Source organism: Onychomys torridus, chromosome 7 (genome assembly GCF_903995425.1).
Source record: "Onychomys torridus chromosome 7, mOncTor1.1, whole genome shotgun sequence".
NCBI classification, from domain to species: domain Eukaryota; kingdom Metazoa; phylum Chordata; class Mammalia; order Rodentia; family Cricetidae; genus Onychomys; species Onychomys torridus.
In genome coordinates, this window is record NC_050449.1 from 15,600,503 (window position 1) to 15,617,709 (window position 17,207).

The following is a 17,207-nucleotide window of genomic DNA, read 5'->3' on the forward strand; positions in this document are numbered from 1 at the left end:
TCTGTATGATCCCGGACCCACTGTGTGGGGTCTGTCCTTTTGGACCCCAGCCAACCCCTTCCCTTGTCTATACAGCGGAGAAAACCCAAGACTGAACATTGCTGTTAGACAAATGTTCCCCAGGAGCCCACTGGGTGTCCCCAACATGTATTATTGACTACCTGTGGTGTCCCTCACCTGCTCCAAGTTCCCACCCAGGCCTGCTACTGGGAACTGGCTATAAATCCTGGGCCTTTAGGATGTCAACAGTTTAGCATCCCTCCTTCCCTATCTCCCTCCCTCCCTCCCTCCCCCTACCCCATCTTGGGGATGGAAACTTGTCTTTGTGCAGACCAGATACCGGGGAATCTGGGTTGCTGCTGCAGCAGGGAATGGCAGCTTCCTGACTATAGCCAAATGCTCATCTATGGTTTAGGGAAAGTTGGTTAATTCAGCACCGTATAGCTGAAGACAGACACATGAATCCAGCAGTGATGAGGGAAGGAATTGCTTGCTCATCCTTTTGTAGTTTGTGTGTGTGTGTGTGTGTGTGTGTGTGTGTGTGTGTGTGCAATGAGTGTGCAATGAGTGTGCATGTGTGTAAGTGATACATTTGGTGGATGTGCTGCCAGGTGCTCTGGCCCAAGTAAACACTCCGTGCCCACGCGTGACAGACGTCCCCTTGTGGGGACGTGTCTCTAGGCACAATCTACTCTGTAAAGGCTAGAACTCTGCAGCCTCATCCTCTGTATCTGAGGCCATGACCGCCTTGAGCACAAGTCACAGGCAGGAGGCATCCAAACTCCTTATTTGGGATTTTGAGACAAGGTCTCACCCAGGTGACATCAGCCTCCCAAGAACTGGGATGACTAGTGGGCGCCTCCATGCCAAGCCTTTGCTGTTTTTAGTGGCATAAAGTCTGTCTCCTCATGCTAATCCAGGACTTTATCCCCCCCCCCCCCCCAGTGTCATGCTTGTTCACTTACGTGGGAATTAATTGCTCTTTGTGAGGATGCCTTTAGAAATAGGTTTTAAATGAGTGCATTAGGCAGCCCCATTCATTATTCATGGGTTTCCTTCCCAATATGGCATCCAAGACCAAGTTCCCGGAGATGATTTAATCACAGAGGCCATTAATTAGAGATGGGGACAGCAGCCTCCTGGTGGCCTCAGCAGGGTGGAGTCAGGACCCGTGGAGATCTTCACATATTGTTCCTGCTCTGGGTTCAATGGGCTGACTACGGGGATGGGGAGGTGGCATGTATCACTCACTACCCCCATTCCAGATGGAAGCCCTGCACATCACTCATGACTGATTCATCCCTCATTTTTTATGACACCTTGGCTCCAGCCTCATCTAGCCCAGTGGTCCTCAACCTTCCTAATGCTTCCAACCTTTAATGCAGTTCCTCATGTTGTGGTGACCCCCCCCACCATAAAATTATTTTCATTGCTACTTCATAACTAATTTTGCTACTGTTATGAATCATAGATAATTTTAGAGATAGAGGTTTGGCAAGGGGTTGAGACCCACAGGCTGAGAACCACTGCTCTGGCCTCATCCCACAGGCAGATGTGGCTGACATAAAACCTTCATCGTGCCATGGCTCTGTTGGCAGAGTGTCTAGCATGAATGAAGCCCTGGGCTCTATCCCGGGAACCATATAAACCTGGTGTGGTGGTGGAGGTGGAAGCAGGAGGATCAGAAGCTCAGGGTCATTTTTAGCTACAAAAGGCCAGCCTGTGCTACATGGACCCCTGTTTCCTAATTAAGCCTTTATCTTATTCCTGTCCTGCCACCCTCTCTGTTTTTTGGTTAGTGTGCTTTGCTTTTTTTTTTTTTTTTTTTTAAGCACTGTGAATAGATTTATTAGGGAAGAATGAGAAATAATTGCTAGGTGCAGGAGGTTACCTAAGGAGGAATACCTGATGCCTCCATTTCATCCTAACCACCTCCCAGGACTGTTCCAGCCTCTTAAAAGTGAAAGAATTTTCATGTGGAGTGCAGTGGGTTTGCCAAAAACCTGGCCCTGTACACCTTTTAAGTTAGTTTGAATCTTGCTGTTAACTAGTATGGTTTGTGTAGAAATGATTCCTGCAATTACAAAGCAGAGAAGAAATTGGGGGACCTAACCTCTCAAAAGCAGCCAAATTGTTAAAAAGCCATTAGAACATCCCCAGACAGCTCAGCAATGTGCCATTGTGATCAATAGTGAGCCAGCAACCAGGGAATATTCATTGAAGACCAGTTTTCATCAGCATAATGGAATTCTCTGTTGTTCTGATCCCAATTGCTTTTAAATGAATTGCTTTTGATTGAAACACCTTTGGATTGAGTGGGCTCTCCTGGGGGCTAGCTGCCCCAGGGAAGGGGTGTTAAACAGGACTCCACCCTCAGGTCACACTAAGCACAGGGAATACAGGGACTCAGTGGAGTCAAGTCTCTTTCTCTAACCACTGCTGGGTACAAAACAACCCAGGCATCAAATGTCAAAGGTCCGGTTTATTCTGGCAACCCGGAAAGAAAATGTGTAAATAATAAATTAAAAAACAAAAATCCATGCACTCAGATCCAGAGGTACTGAGGGAGTGAGGGATAAGGAGTGTGTGGGAAACTGGGAGAGGAGGAAAGAGGACAGGGAGTGAACCAAGGGAGGGAAGTTTGATCAATAAGGAAGAGAAGCATCCATAAAAAGGCAGAAAGACTCAGAAGTGAAGTATCAAAAGCAGAGATCAATAAGATGGAGAAAATGCATGGATGATATACAGAGGACAAAAAGCTGGACTGGGGAGGCGGGGAGAGAAGGGATCTAGGATGGGAAGGGCATGACCACGAAAAGGCTGAGGGGTCACAGGCAGTGTGGGGAGGATCCCCACAGCCTCTGCAGGGGCACCTAGGGATCCCCGGCAGTGCTGATGACGTGGAAGAGGGTGACATTGTACAGCACCTGGTGCCCGTTGTTCCAGGTGTACAGGGCCCGTTCCCTGGGGTTGTAATCCAGCATGGAGATGTGAGAGTACTGGTTGTGGAAGGGCACGTCCGTGTACTCGTAGCTGGACGTGTTGGTAAAGTAGGCAAAGTAGACCTTGGCTCCGGCCAGGTGAGAGTTGGTCACATAGAGGACGCCGCAGATCATGAAGGCCTCCCCGGCACTGCGCTTGGGGTACCCGGTGTCCCAGGACCTCACGACCTCCAGGGTGTGAGGGTCTAGCCGGCTGACAACAATGTTGCCCGCATTCTGATTGGTGGTGTACACAGCCCACAGCCCGCTCTCGTCTACCATGAAGTCCATGTCGGAGAAGCCACCCCAGGAATAGGGGAAGGTGTTGTTGTAGCCAGCCCCTGGGAGGCTCCTCTGCACCAACACGGAGCGCGACCGGAAGTGGTACTTGACCACCACATTGCTCTGGTACTTGTTGTAGAACAGAGAGCCGTTGTACACCACATGGCCTGTCCCTGCCCACGGCTGCGGCAGCAGGTGCTGGATGAAGTTCTGGCCTTTGATGAAGTCTCCCAGAGTACGGAACTCCAGCACCCGGCGGCCTTTGTAATAACCATCCATGTACCAGACCTACAAGAGCAGCAGCAGGTCACTGGAAAGACTGTAACCTGTGAACCTCAGGGACTGGCCAACCAGGCAAGGTCAACCATCATGTGAATGTCACTACTCAGTCACAGTCTTCCCTATGACCTTTGTGACTGGTTATATTTTGGTGATTGTGAGCATTCGTGGGCCTGAGGAGGTAGTTCAGGGAGTAAAGTGCTTTGCCACTCAAGTATGAGGACCTGAGTTCAGATCCCCAGCACCCACAAAAGAGCTGGGCATAGTGGTGCACATAGCTGTAACCTCAGTGCTGAGGGAGTCAGAGACAGATCTTTGGATCTCATTGATCAGCCAGCATAGCCATATGGATGAGCTGCAGGTTCTATAATAGATCCTGACTGGTTGGGGGTAGGGTGGCAGGGCCAGGAAGATGAGTGGGGAAGATCACCTGCTTTGCAAGTATGAAGACTGAGTTGGAGCCCAAAACCCATCTAAAAAGCTGGGCATGGCTACATGTGCCTGTAATCCTGGTGCTTTGAGGGCAGAGACAAGAGGATCACTGGCGCTCGCTGGTTGCCAGTCTAGCCCCAGATTTAGTGAGTCTGTGTCTAGGGACTAGACTGGAAGTAAGAACAGGGCACCTGATGTCCTCTGGCCTCTGTGAGTGCACACAAAAGTGTGCACATACACACACTCTAAAAGGAGAAAGGGACAAGGTGGAGAGCAATAGAGAAAACATCCCTTGTTGGCCTTGGTCTCCACATACATTGGCACATACCTGCCTGTGCACACACCTTTAGGAACACACACAACAAAGAGATCCTAAATGAGTGGTGTGGTCCAAAGGAGCATTATGCTCCCAGGAGACTCACGGAGGTCACACATGCACTGGACACTGGGTTGAGAGTGCTCACTGAGTAATATTATTGGGTAATAAGGGGTCACTTTGAGGTCACTGTATTTTGGTTGGTTGGTTGTGAGTTTTTTTGTTTGTTTTTGTTTTGTTTCTTTTTGAGATAGGGTTTTACTATGTAGCCCAGGTTAGCCCAGAACTCACTATGTAGATCAGGTTGGCCTTGAGCTCACAGAAATCCACCTGCCTCTGCCTCCCAAGTGCTGGAATTAAAGGGGTATGCTACCATGTCTGGCCCAAATTCATTGTCAGTAGCTAACTCCTGTAAGCATAAGATTGCCTGGCATGTCATTGAATCTCTCAGTAGCACTATTATCAGTACCATGCTAAGAAGCACTGGTGAATGCCCTCATTATCAAGCTAAGGTCCACTGTTAAAGGACCATGTTGAGGATAAAAATATTAGAGGAATGATATTAAAGCACCTGCCCAAGTGTCCCTGGCTAAGAATGGACAGGACTAGGTAAGCACAAATCTGATTCCAAACTAACCAGTTGGTTGGACCATCATCATCAGCCAAGGTCAGTGATCACAGTGGAGTGGTGTTGAGTTCTGGCCTGTGCTCTGTGACACTTGGTGATCACCTTTACCATGGTTAACTATTTAAGATTACTTTATTTATATGTTGTATGTATGAGTTCTCTATCTACATGTGTGCCTGCAGGCCAGAAGAGGACATCAGATCCCATTATAGATAGCTGTGAGCCACCATGGGGATGCTGGGAATTGAACCCAGGACTCTGGAAGAGCAGCAGTGCTCTTCACCTCTGAGCCGTCTCTCCAGCTCGTGATGATTAGCTTTAATGTCAGCTTGAAACAACCAAGAATTATCTAGGAAGTGAGTCTCAATGAGAGATTGTCTATATTGAGTTGGCCTGTGGGTGTGTCTGTAGGGAACTGTCTTCATTGTTCACTGATGTGCTAAGACCCAGCCCATGGTGGGCAACATCGTTCTGTAGACAGGGAGTCCTGAAGTGTATGAGAATGGAGAGGTTGAGCTGAGCATAAGCAAGCAAGAATGTATGCATGCATTTCTTTGGTCCTAACTGTGGTTGTGATATAACTAGCTGTTTTAAATTCCTACCATGACTTCTCTACAATGATGGACTTTAATCTGGGATTATCAGATAAACTAAGCCCCTTTCTTCCCTAATTTGTTTTTTGTCAGAATATTTTATCAACTGTAGAAATGAACAGGCAGAGGCCAGAGAAAGACATTGGGTGTCCTGCTGTCTCACCTCCCACCTTATTTCTTTGAGAAAGGGTCTCTAACTGAACCTGGAGCTGGTGCCAGTAAGCCCCAGTAAGCCCCCTGTCTCCACTCCCCACAGCACTGGTGCACATGCCACTCATGGCCTTTTATGTGGGTATTGAGGGTTTGAACCCAGGCCCTCACGTTTGTGCAGGCCACTGCACACTGCACACTATGCTGCCCCCCTCCCTGGGCCCCTGCCGTCTTAATCTGTGCAAGTACTCTGTGTCTACACAATGGCAAGATTGCCTAACTGCAGTTCTCAGAATGTGTCCCCTGCAGTTAAGGGACACAAGAGTGCACCCTGCAACCATATCCTCTAGTCAGTAGACACAGACTGACAAGAACAGAAGAACCTCAGTTATGTGGTCACTAGGCAGACAGGGGAGATCCAAGCACCCAGGGAGCCAGGATGATGGGCTACACGTGTCTCTGGTGTGTGAGCTAGTGAGGTGGCTCAGAGGGTAAAGGTGCCTGCTGCCAAGCCTGACAATGTGAGTTCAATCCCCAAGACACACATGGTAGAAGGAGAGAATTGACTCAAGAGAGTTGATCTCTGACCTCCACACACATGCTATGTCATCCATGTACACACACACACACTAAATTAATAATAATGATAATATAATAATAATAATAATAATAATAATAATAATAATAATAATAATAGAGTGAGTGGCTGGACATGGTGGTGCATACCCTTGATTTCAGTACTCAGTAAGCAGAGACAGGCAGATCTCTGTGTTTGAGGTCAACCTGGTCTACAGAGGGAGACTTTGTCTCAAAAGAAAAAGGAAAAGAAAGAAAAAAAAAAGTCAACAGTTAAAGGTGCTTAGGCTCTTGCAGAGGACCTGAGTTAGATTCCCAGCACTCCTATCAGGTGGCCCACAAACACCTCCAGCTCTAAGGCTATCCAGTGCCCTTTCCTGGCCTTCAATAGCACTGTAGTCATGTGCACTACCACCACCCCCATATGCACCCACAAGTAAAATTAATGAGAATAAATAAGAGTCACAAGTGTGGATTCTCTGGGCACCTGTAGGCAGTCACTGGGTCTGGCCCCTGGAGATGGGATCACTCACCCGGCTGTCTGCACTGGGGGCCATCGTGTCCGTCATCCAGGAGCCGAATCGGGACCCCATGGCCCGAATAGTAATGGGGTTACTGACCCCTGTCAGCTTCCCACAGCCTGGGAGATGGGAACAGTGGGAATGAGGATGGGATGGATGCAGCAAGAGCTCCAGGGAGGCGGGGCTGTGCGCACTGGGGAGTGTGGGGCCAAGGGCCAGTCAGGGAGGAGACATCCAGGGTGTGATCCTAAGATGTCAACATGGGCAGAAAGGGCTGGAAATCAAGAGCTCTGGGGCCTTGGGCTGGGGAGACCAAACAGGCAGGGTTAGCAGTTAGATACCAAACCATGCCTAGCTTTGGAGCATACAGGTAGCATAAGGGTTGGGTGTGGAGATCAGGGGCCAAGCTTCGGGGTCAAGGCATACCCAGCTTCTGCGCACAGGCATGGAGTCGTGCCTCCAGGGCCATCACACGCTGCTGCAGGTCCTCATACCCGTAGGCGCCCATTTCCTCCTGGATGGCAGCCAGGTTGCCAGAAAGGTTCCTCACTTCCTCCCGCAGGCGCACGATGGTCCGTGTGTCTGCCTTGTACTGCTCCAGCACCGAGCTCAGGGGCAGCAGCTCTGTCATCCTGTCCTTCAGTTCCTGCTTGCCAGGAGAGAACGGCCACCGATCCCAACCCCTAACCCTCGGCCCACACCTTCACCCTGTCATCTCAACTGCAATGCTCAGCCCTTGCCAAAGGATGCCTTCCGGACCTCAGAGCCTAGACCACTCCCTTTCTTCCCAGCCATGACCCCACCCGTGGAACTCAGGTCCTCTTTCTTTCACAGCAATCACTTACTTCACTAAGCCACCGACCTCCCCACAGTTCTCCAACCATTCTCTTAACCTCTGAGCTGAACTCAGAAGAACCCACCTGGAAGCTCTTGGCCGAGACTGACCCATCTGCTGCCCTGAGCCTTGCATCCAGGCTCCGCATGAGCGTCTCCATGCTGCGGACATACTGGAGATCCCGATATGTCCTTAACTCCAGGACCTCCATGGATTGAGACACATTCTGGACCTAGAATAAGAACCATTCTGGAGACAAGGTCCTCCTCCCAGCCACTCACAGAAACAGAGGCAAGAAGGACCAGCAAAGATGTCCACCAGCTCTCCTCTCCTTTGATCTCACTGGAAACCTTCCAACAGCAAGTTCCATTCAGCCCCATCCCTTCACACCTGTCACCTCCGTCCTGTTTCTTGGCTTCCACCCTCCTGACCTGCAGTACGTTCTCCACACAGCAAGGCAGAGAGTGTTTTCCAAAATGAAGATCAGAGCCAGGTGTGGTGGGTGGCATGCACCCATAATTCCAGCACTTGGAGGTAAAGGCCAAAGGATCAGAATTTCAAGGGTAGCCTCCAAAGGAGCCAGGAGTGGTGGATCACATTTGTAATCCCGGCACTCAGGAAGCCAAAGCAGGAGGATTGCCATGAGTTCCAGGTCAGCCAAGGCTACAGAATGAATTTCAAGTCAGTCTGGGTCAGAGTGCAACCTTGCCTCTAATAAAAAACAAATGAACAAAAGGCAGATTGGGAGGGTACTGGGCTGAGGCTCAGTGCTTGCCTGGCACGCACAAAGCCCTGGCTTCCATCCCAGCATAAACTGGGTGCAGTGGTGCATACCTGTACACCTTGTGGGAGTTCATTCTCTTCTAACCATGTGGGAAAGTGGAGCCAGGAGGTCATCCTTGTATACATAGTGAGTTCAAGAGCAGCCTAGGCCAGTGGCTCTCAGCCTTCCCAGTGCTGCAACCCTTTAATACGGTTCCTCATGTAGTGGTGACCCCTGCCATAAGATTATTTTCATTGCTGCTTCATAAATGTAATTTTGCTACTGTTATGATTCATAATATAAATATCTGTGTTTCCTAATGGTCTTAGGAGACCCCTGTGAAAGTAATTCAACATCTCCCAAAGGCATCGAGACCCACAAATTAATAACCACTGGCCTAGGCTATACAAGACCCTGGGATACACATCACCAGTCATGCCAAAAACTATTTCTTTTCAGCCACTATGAACAATCAAAGGCATGACATGAAAGTCCACAGTTTGGGGGGAAAGCAATTCCTGCAAGGGGATAGGCAGAGCAGGATTCTGGGAGTCAGTGGTGGGGTTGCAGGTGCCCAGATGTTCCCCTTGTCAAATCTCAGCTTCCTCCTCTGTTCAATGAGGGAGGTGGTTGCAGGCATCACAGCTGACAAATGGGCAGTGACAGTGACTTCAGTCAGCAAAGAGTCCAAAACATCCTGGGGACAGATGAATTGGAGGCAGCCAGAGTGAAAAGGAATCTCGTGTGCGTGCATGCGTGCGTGCATGCGTGCGTGCGTGCGTGCGTGCGTGTGTGTGTGTGTGTGTGTCTATACATATCTGTATATCTAAGTGTATATATGTGTGTATGAATACGTCGTGTATATGTGTTTATGTGTGCATACATGCCTGTGTGTATATGTGTATATATATTTGTATGCATACATATATGTGTATGTATGCATATTTGTGTGTAAGAGTGCATATATATCTGCATAAGTGTGTCTGGAGGCCAGAGACTGATGTTGGTTGTTTCCCACAATCACCCTTATCTTTTGAGACAGTGTCCCCAAGCCTGGAGCTCATACTTCAGCCAGAGTGGTTCATGTTCCCAGCTGTGCCTGTCTCTATCTTCCTAGCACTGGGTTACAGACATACACTGCCAGATCTAGCTTTTATGTAGGTCTGGCTATGCGAACTCAGGTCCATATTACCCATTAGACCCACTGAACCACATCCCTAGCATCCCCTTCCCCCATTAAAGTATTTTAAATTGCATTTATTTGTTTGGTGTGTGTCAGTCAGAGTATACCTTGTGGGAGTTCATTCTCTCTTCTAACCATGGGGGGCCTGGGGATTGAACTCAGGTTGTCAGGCTTGGTGGTGACTCTCCACCCCTCTCCACCTCCCATCCAACAGGATCTTTCTATATAGCCCAGGCTGGACTCAAACTTGTAGTGGTCATTGTGGTGCCTCAGCCTACGAAGTCCCAGTATTACAGGTGTGTACTGCCACTGCCAGCTGCAGCTCTTTGTATGAGCCTTGACAGTGCAGGTTAGACCCTTGCCTGAAAGGGACACCAAGTACTTTCTTAGCCGTGTCACCCAAGGCTGCATGGAGCATTGGCTGCCAGGCCTGAGTACACTAGAAGGAACTTAGATGCCGCCCTGATACTCCTTGCCTGCCTGGCACTGCAAGAATTGGAACTTGGGAAGCAGAAATGATTGGATCTCTGAGCTAGAGGCCAGCCTGGTCTACAGAGTAAGATCTAGGATAGCCAGGACTTCATAGAGACTTCAAAAAATAAATGAATAAAAAATATTTAATAAAAATTAAATATAAAAGAAAAACAAATAAAATCTACATAGATGGGATCCCAGTCACTGGCCACTTTAGAACAATCTACCTGGCTGGATCTTCTGTGGTTCAGCCTAGATGGTGGTATGGGGTAAAGTGGGAACCAAGAGACCACCTCCCCTCCCACACACCTCCACCCTTGGCTCCTGTCAGGCCCCTACCTTCTCCATGAGCTGCCGAAGTTCTCTGCTCCGACCATCTCGGGCACAGGTGCTCTGTGCAGGGATCACAGCTGTGCAGATACATTTGCCGTCGGGTGCCTGGGCTGAGGTGTAGAGCTGCCAGCCCTCTTCTGGGCTCTGGAAGAGGGTCTGTGGAGGAAAGAGCATAGTCAGAGACTCAGAACCCAAAGAGGGGCTCCCCTCCAACTTGCAAAGGAGGAAAGGACAGAAGCCTTTTGCTGGGGAGGTGGCCTTGCACACATGAGCACCTGAGTTCAGCTCTGAAGAGCCCATGAAAAAAAGCCAGGCATAGAGGCTCGCTGATTCCTGGAAGCCCGCTGACCATACTGGCCAACTGGACAACTTTGCAGGGCAATGAGAGGCTCTGTCTCAAATAAAAGTTGGGAAGTACCTGAGGACCATCACCAGCTGAGATCTTCCTCTAATCTACACACATGTGTATATGTGCATACCTGCACACACACATGCACACATACAGAGAGGTCCGGGAGATGGCTCAAGGGGTAAATGCAACTGTGAGGACCTGAGTTTGGATCCCCACCACCCACATAAGCCAGCCACAGTAAAATGTGTCTGTGACGCCAACACTACTACATCAAGGTGGGAAGTGCAGGAAGAAAGCCTGGGAACTCTTGGACCTTCACCCTGGCATATACAAGGACAAACAAGACACTGTCTCAAACAAGGTGGACAGTGGGGATGGAAACCCATGCATGTTGTGTCTCATGAAGCCCAGGATGGCCTTGAACTAACCATATGTCTGAAGGTGACCTTGAACTTGTGATCCACTTGCCTTGCCCTCTTGAGTGTTGAGATTACAGGAGTGCACCACCACCCATTTATTGGGTTACTAGGAAAGGAACCCAGGTCTCCCGCATGACAGGCCTGCCTACCCACTGGGCCCCAGCCCTGGGAAGGGCAATTTTCAGCACTCTAAATCTCAGTGTGCAAAGGGACCTAAGAATAGCCACTGTTTTTAAAATCGCTGACTTTGAACTGGACGTGGTACTGCATGCCTGTAAACCCAACACTTGGGGGCTGAGGCAGGAGGATCATAAGTTGGAGGCTGAGCTACTTAGAGAGACCGTGCTTCAGTCTGGGGCAGTGGTGCACTCCTGTAGCCCTGCGACTTAGGAGGCGGAGGCAGGAAGATGGCTGAAGTGTAGGAGTTCTGTGCTGGAGTGTGCCGTGCTGAGCATGTATCTGCACTAAGTTCAAATCAACACAGTAATCTCCCAGTAGTGCTTAAGGAAATACTGTTTCAGAAGAAAAAATGTGCTGGGAGCATCTTAAAGATCTAACATCTGGGTCCGAGGAGACGACTCAGTGGGTAAAAAGCTTGCTGCATAAGCAGGAGGACCAGGGTTTGGACCCCAGTGCCCACATAAAAAGCCACAGTTGGTGGTGTAAGTTCTGGGGGGATGGTTACAGGAGGATCCTGTGCTGTCTAGCCAAGGCTAGCCTCCTTGGTGAGCTCCAGGCTAGTGGGGACACCTGTCTCGAAAACAGATGAATGGCTCCTGGCAAGCTATGCCTGAGGTTGTCTGTGGTCTCCACATGTGCATACATGTGCCTGTTGCATATACCTGTTCACTCCCACACGCATTCTAAGAAGCGGAGGAAACACACACAAAGATATAAATAAGCGAAGATCAAATATTTAAAGCTGTTGTGCCAGGCGGTGGTGGTGCATGCCTTTAATCCCAGCACTCAGGAGGCAGAGGCAGGAGGATCTCTGTGAGTTCGAGGCCAGCCTCGTCTACAGAGCGAGATCCAGGAAAGGCGCAAAGCTACACAGAGAAACCCTGTCTCAAAAAACAAAACAAAACAACAACAACAACAAGCTGTTGAGCTGTATAGGCAGAAGAAATGCAAGGGCAAAAGGATGTGGGGAGAAAGTGCCATTCAGGGTGTGACTTCAGGTGTCCTTAGCGTGCAGACTGCAGGAGCCGAGGGAGACGTCACATGTACGGAAGTACAGAAAGGTGTTCCAGGCAGGAGGAACAACAGGGGCAAATCCCTGAGGCAGCGTCGTGTACCTGGGTGACTAGAGTGAGCAAGCAGCTGGGTGAAGGGAGGCCAGGGTGGGGAGGGGACAGTGTAACAGTGACGAAGCTGATAAGCTGAAGCCAGGACTTTGGCTTCTGGTCTGAGTTCTGAGAGTTCTAAACAGAAGAGATGCACACTGACTTAGGTACTCACAGAAGGGTCCAGCTCAGTGACTGCTCAGGTCTAGGCAAAGTAGTGAGTGGCAGCCATGAATTGAGAAAAGAGAAGTCTGGTCCTCTCTAGCATGCTTGTTGTTGTTTTGAGACGGGAATTCATATAGCCCATGCTGGCCTTGAACTCCCTATTGTAGCCAAGAATGGTGAAATCCTGATCCTCCTGCCTCCACCTCATGAGCTGTGTGTGGGCTGACAGTCATGTACTGCTGTGCTCAGTTCACGCAGTGCTAAGAAAGGAACCCGGGGCTTTGTATATGCTGGGCAAGCACTCTGTCCACCAAGCCCAGCCTACAGTGTGTCCTACCACAAGTGCTTTCTGGAGAGGCAAGCAATATGAAATCCATCATTTGCATGACTGTTACTGATCCCAAACAGAGGCACAGTACCCAGGAGCTAAGGCAGGGGTAAGCCAGGCTGGGTCAGGAGCAATTGTGGGGACTCCTGCTGCACACTGCCTTCTCTTCCCACTCAATAAATTATTTTACTGAAATGTGAGCAAATAAGCTAACTACACAGTGAGCTCCACTCCTCACTAATTTATAAGAAAAATAACCCATTCACTGACCATGGTAATGAGTCTGGCTGTGCTTATATACATACACCCTGCCTAAATTGCGGGACTGCCCTCCATAAGAGCCCACATGACCTTCCTTAGATGGACCCTCCTTCCCAATTTTTTGTTTGGCTTTACAAATTACACTTATTTATTTATGTGTGGGGAAGTATATACCATAGAGTGCATGTGCAAGCCAGGAGTCAACTTGCAGACGGTCATTCTCCATTGCCACAGTGTGATTCTCGGAAATGTACTCGGGTAGTCAGGTTTGGTGGCAAGTGCCTTTACCCTCCGAGCCGCCTCACCTACAACCTTTTTACTCTTGCTGGCATTTAGAGTTAGGCAGAGCAAAGGCTCTTACAGCAGAAGCCAATGAGGTGGCCTCCCAGAGGGTTGATAGGCAAGTAATGGCAGCTGGGGGTGGGGCTAAGGAGGCCACACCCATCTATGAGGATTGATAGGCAGCTAATAGCAGCTGAGGAGAAGGAATCTCAGCGTTGTCCCTGCCTGAGGATTAACAGGAGAGGAAGAGACCTCCTTCAGCGGTGTGGCCACTGGTGAGGAGCACACAGCCCTGTGAACAGCTCCTCACCCGCACTCTGTAAGCAGCCCCCATGAAACTCACTGGGTCACACACGCGCACACAAAAAGTCATGAAAGTGGAAGAGGTGCTGGGTGGGAGGAAGAGTGGGAGGGGACAAGAGAGGGTGATGGGATGGAGATGATTAAAGTACATCATGTGTGTTATGAAAATGTTATAACCATATAACATTTGTACAATATGCTAATAAAAACTTAAAGAAAAATGCAGTGCCCCAACTAGGACCCCTGAGGCTGTCACAGTCCCCTCTGTCTGTACTCAGAAAAGATGCTCCTAAGATCATCACCCCCAGGTCCTAGTGAGTCATGCCTCTCCTGTGCAAGAACTCTTGTTTTGTCTTCTGTGCATGGGTGTTTTGCCTGCATGTCTTCAGTCCCCTGGGCTGCCGCTGCAGACAGTTGTGAGCTGCCATGTGGGTGCTGGGAATTGAACCAGGGCCCTTTAGAAGAACAACAGTCCCTGCTCTTAATCACTGAGCCAAGTCTCCAGCCCACTGTGGGAGAGCTCTAAACGTTTGGTTTGGTTTGGTTTGGTTTGGTTTGGTTTGGTTTGGTTTGGTTTGGTTTGGTCTGATCTGGTCTGGTAAGTCTGTGTAATAGCCCTGACTGTCCTGGAACTTGCTTTGTACAACAGGTTGGCTTGAACTCACAGAAATCCAACTGCCTCTGCTTTTCCTGCTCAGACTAAAGGTGTGTGCCACCACACCCAGCTACCTGTGGGAGAACTCTTGATTCTGCTTTGTTTTTTTTGCTTTGAGACAGGATTTCATGTAGCCCAGGCTGGCCTCAAATGCACTATGTAGCCAAGGATGACCTGGGTCTGATACTTAACCTCTGGAGTTCTGGGATGACAGGCAAGTGCCTCCATGGCTGGTTTCCATGGAAGAACTCATGGTTACTCTAGGATATCTCACAGAGTCAGGAGGGCTGGGCCACCATATCTGGGGCTGCTCATAAACTCTGGGTCCATGGGCTCATCTTTCTGCACTCTCCACAAGTGCCCCCAGTAAACACAACTGTTCCACACCAGACTAGTTTCAAGAGTGCCTGCACACCGCACCCTGTAAAACCCAGTGTGGTGGCCTATGCTTTGCTTCCATATGTGTCTGTGCCCCACATGCACGCCTGGGGAGATCAGAAGAGGGCACAGGATTCCATGGAACTGTTGTAGCTTCCAGCTGCCATGTGGGTGCTGGGAATTGAACCCAGGCCCTCTGCAAGAGCAGCCAGTGCTCTTAACTGCTGAGCCATCTCTCCAGCCTCTTTTTACTTTTTATTCTGAGACAGTCTCGCTAAGTTGCCCAAGCTGGTCCTCTTGAATGCTCCCAGTATCTGGGTACTGGTAGTACAGGCTTAGTCCACCAGGCTCAGCCAGGAGCCTCACCTAACCCAGGAAAGATGGCCACAAAAGGTTCCCCTGCTCCCTGAAGAAAGCACCATTGCTTAGTCTCCTTTCAGAACAAATCCAGTTCTTTCAAAACTGAACAATGAACAGGAGCGCAAATGTCCCTGCCTATCCTCCCACTGACTCAGGTCCCCAAGCAATTAGAACTCCCCCCAAAGATTTTCATTTATGAACATACAAAGCAGTCCATGCACATAATTAGCATCTCTGGCCTGTGTCTCCTAGCATGTCCTTTGAAGCAAACAAGACTTCTCCCAACATATGAAATACTGAACTGTAAATGAGAAGCAAGCATCATGAAGAAGGCTTCTGTGGCTTTCCTGAAATAATTGTCTGTGCGGCACAAGCCTTGCTGGAGCGTTCTCTGCAGCCCTGTAATTAAATGCCCGGGCTTTGGCCGCTAGCTCTCAGCACACTGAAATCCTGAGTTTTGCCCTGCGGGTTAAGTTCAAAGACTCCATCAAGTTCACCCTATGGAAGGTGAGGGAATGGCCTGGCAGGCTTGATGTTGAAGAGTCCAAATGCCATTTCTTCAAGGCTGGGGTCTATCTTGGTACCAAAGTCCCTAATTCCTGGAGGGTCTTATCCTGAGAGGCACAATGGTCTATCTCAGGGAAATGCTTAAAATGACAATGTGGAGCCTGCAAGATGGACTTCCCGGTGAAGCCTCCATCCAGCGGAGAATCGAGAATTCCAGCACAGTCACCAATGCCCCAAATCTGCAATCTTCCAGGACTCTCACCAGAAACCATCTACAGGGAAGGACAGACAGGTCCTGGACCCTTCCTGCAACCCCAGAGGCTTCTGTTTTTACCCTTTCCAATTATAATTCCACCCAAGTCATCTCCTGAGCCACCCCATAATCTCATCCAAAGAGGATGTTTTTTGTTTGGTTGGTTTTGGTTTTTCCGAGACAGGGTTTCTCTGTTGAACAGCTCTGGCTGTCCTAGAACTCACTCTGTAGACCAGGCTGGCCTGGAACTCATAGAGATCTGCCCACATCCGTCTCCTGTGTGCTGAGATTAAAGATGTGCACCACCATGCCCAGTCACAGTGGGTGGTTCTTTTCAAATACTTTATTTTAATTATGTGTATAAATGTGCATGTGTACACATGAGTGCAGTGCCCTTGGAGGCTAAAAGAGGGTGTTGGAGTCTCTGGAGCTTGAGTTACACACACTTGTGAGCCACCTCTCATGGGTGCTAAGAATTGAACTCAGGTCCTCTGCAAGAAAGAGTCATCTCTCCAGCCTCCCAGGCACCCTCTTCCGCTGAGTTCTCATCCCCATCTTAACATCCTGCTAATGGCTCTAAGAGGATAAGCTATGCCCTCAAGTAGCTGTTCTTCAAATCACATTTTGTGAGCTGGAGCCTTCAAATACTTTCATGGAAGCTGCTGCCCCAATTAAGCACAAGACTCCATAACAGGTTCGGGGTTAATTAAGCCTGAGACACGCAGAGCAATGGTAAAGCCTAGAGTACCTCAGTGAGGGGCTGGGGCGTGGCTCAGTGGTAGAGCCCTGCCTAGAACCCCCCAGTGAGGGGCTGGGGCGTGGCTCAGTGGTAGAGTCCCTGCCTAGAACCCCCCAGTGAGGGGCTGGGGCGTGGCTCAGTGGTAGAGCCCTGCCTAGAATCCCCCAGTGAGGGGCTGGGGCGTGGCTCAGTGGTAGAGCCCTGCCTAGAATCCCCCCAGTGAGGGGCTGGGGCGTGGCTCAGTGGTAGAGCCCTGCCTAGAATCCCCCAGTGAGGGGCTGGGGTGTGGTTCAGTGGTAGAGCCCTGCCTAGAATCCCCCAGTGAGGGGCTGGGGCGTGGCTCAGTGGTAGAGCCCTGCCTAGAACCCCCCAGTGAGGGGCTGGGGCGTGGTTCAGCACTAGTCTTAGTAGCCATGGCAGCCTTGAGTTTTATCCCCAACTCTGCTAAAATGAAGAAAAGAAAAAAGCTTCCTGAGACAGAGGGATTGTGGCTGGGTCCCCTGGGGGTAGCTACCCCCTGAACACTGGCTGTGGGAGGATTAGCCAACTGGAAGAGAGCAAGCAGCTGCCTCTTAA

The 17,207-nt window shown here is 49.8% G+C and overlaps 1 protein-coding gene across 3 annotated transcripts in view; it reads right to left on the reverse strand.

Annotated features, from left to right (window-relative positions):
• Positions 1-2,462: 2,462 nt before the first annotated feature.
• Positions 2,463-17,207, reverse strand: part of Olfm2 (olfactomedin 2) — an 81,445-nt gene continuing 66,700 nt past the window's right edge. For all 3 annotated transcript variants that reach the window (XM_036193508.1, XM_036193507.1, XM_036193509.1), the window contains exons 2-6: positions 10,353-10,502; positions 7,679-7,825; positions 7,185-7,404; positions 6,771-6,877; positions 2,463-3,551 (exon numbers count right to left, since the gene is read on the reverse strand). In XM_036193508.1, the coding sequence (XP_036049401.1) occupies positions 2,874-3,551; positions 6,771-6,877; positions 7,185-7,404; positions 7,679-7,825; positions 10,353-10,502 (1,302 nt within the window). In that variant the 3' untranslated portion in view covers positions 2,463-2,873. The remainder of the gene's footprint in view (positions 3,552-6,770; positions 6,878-7,184; positions 7,405-7,678; positions 7,826-10,352; positions 10,503-17,207) is intronic.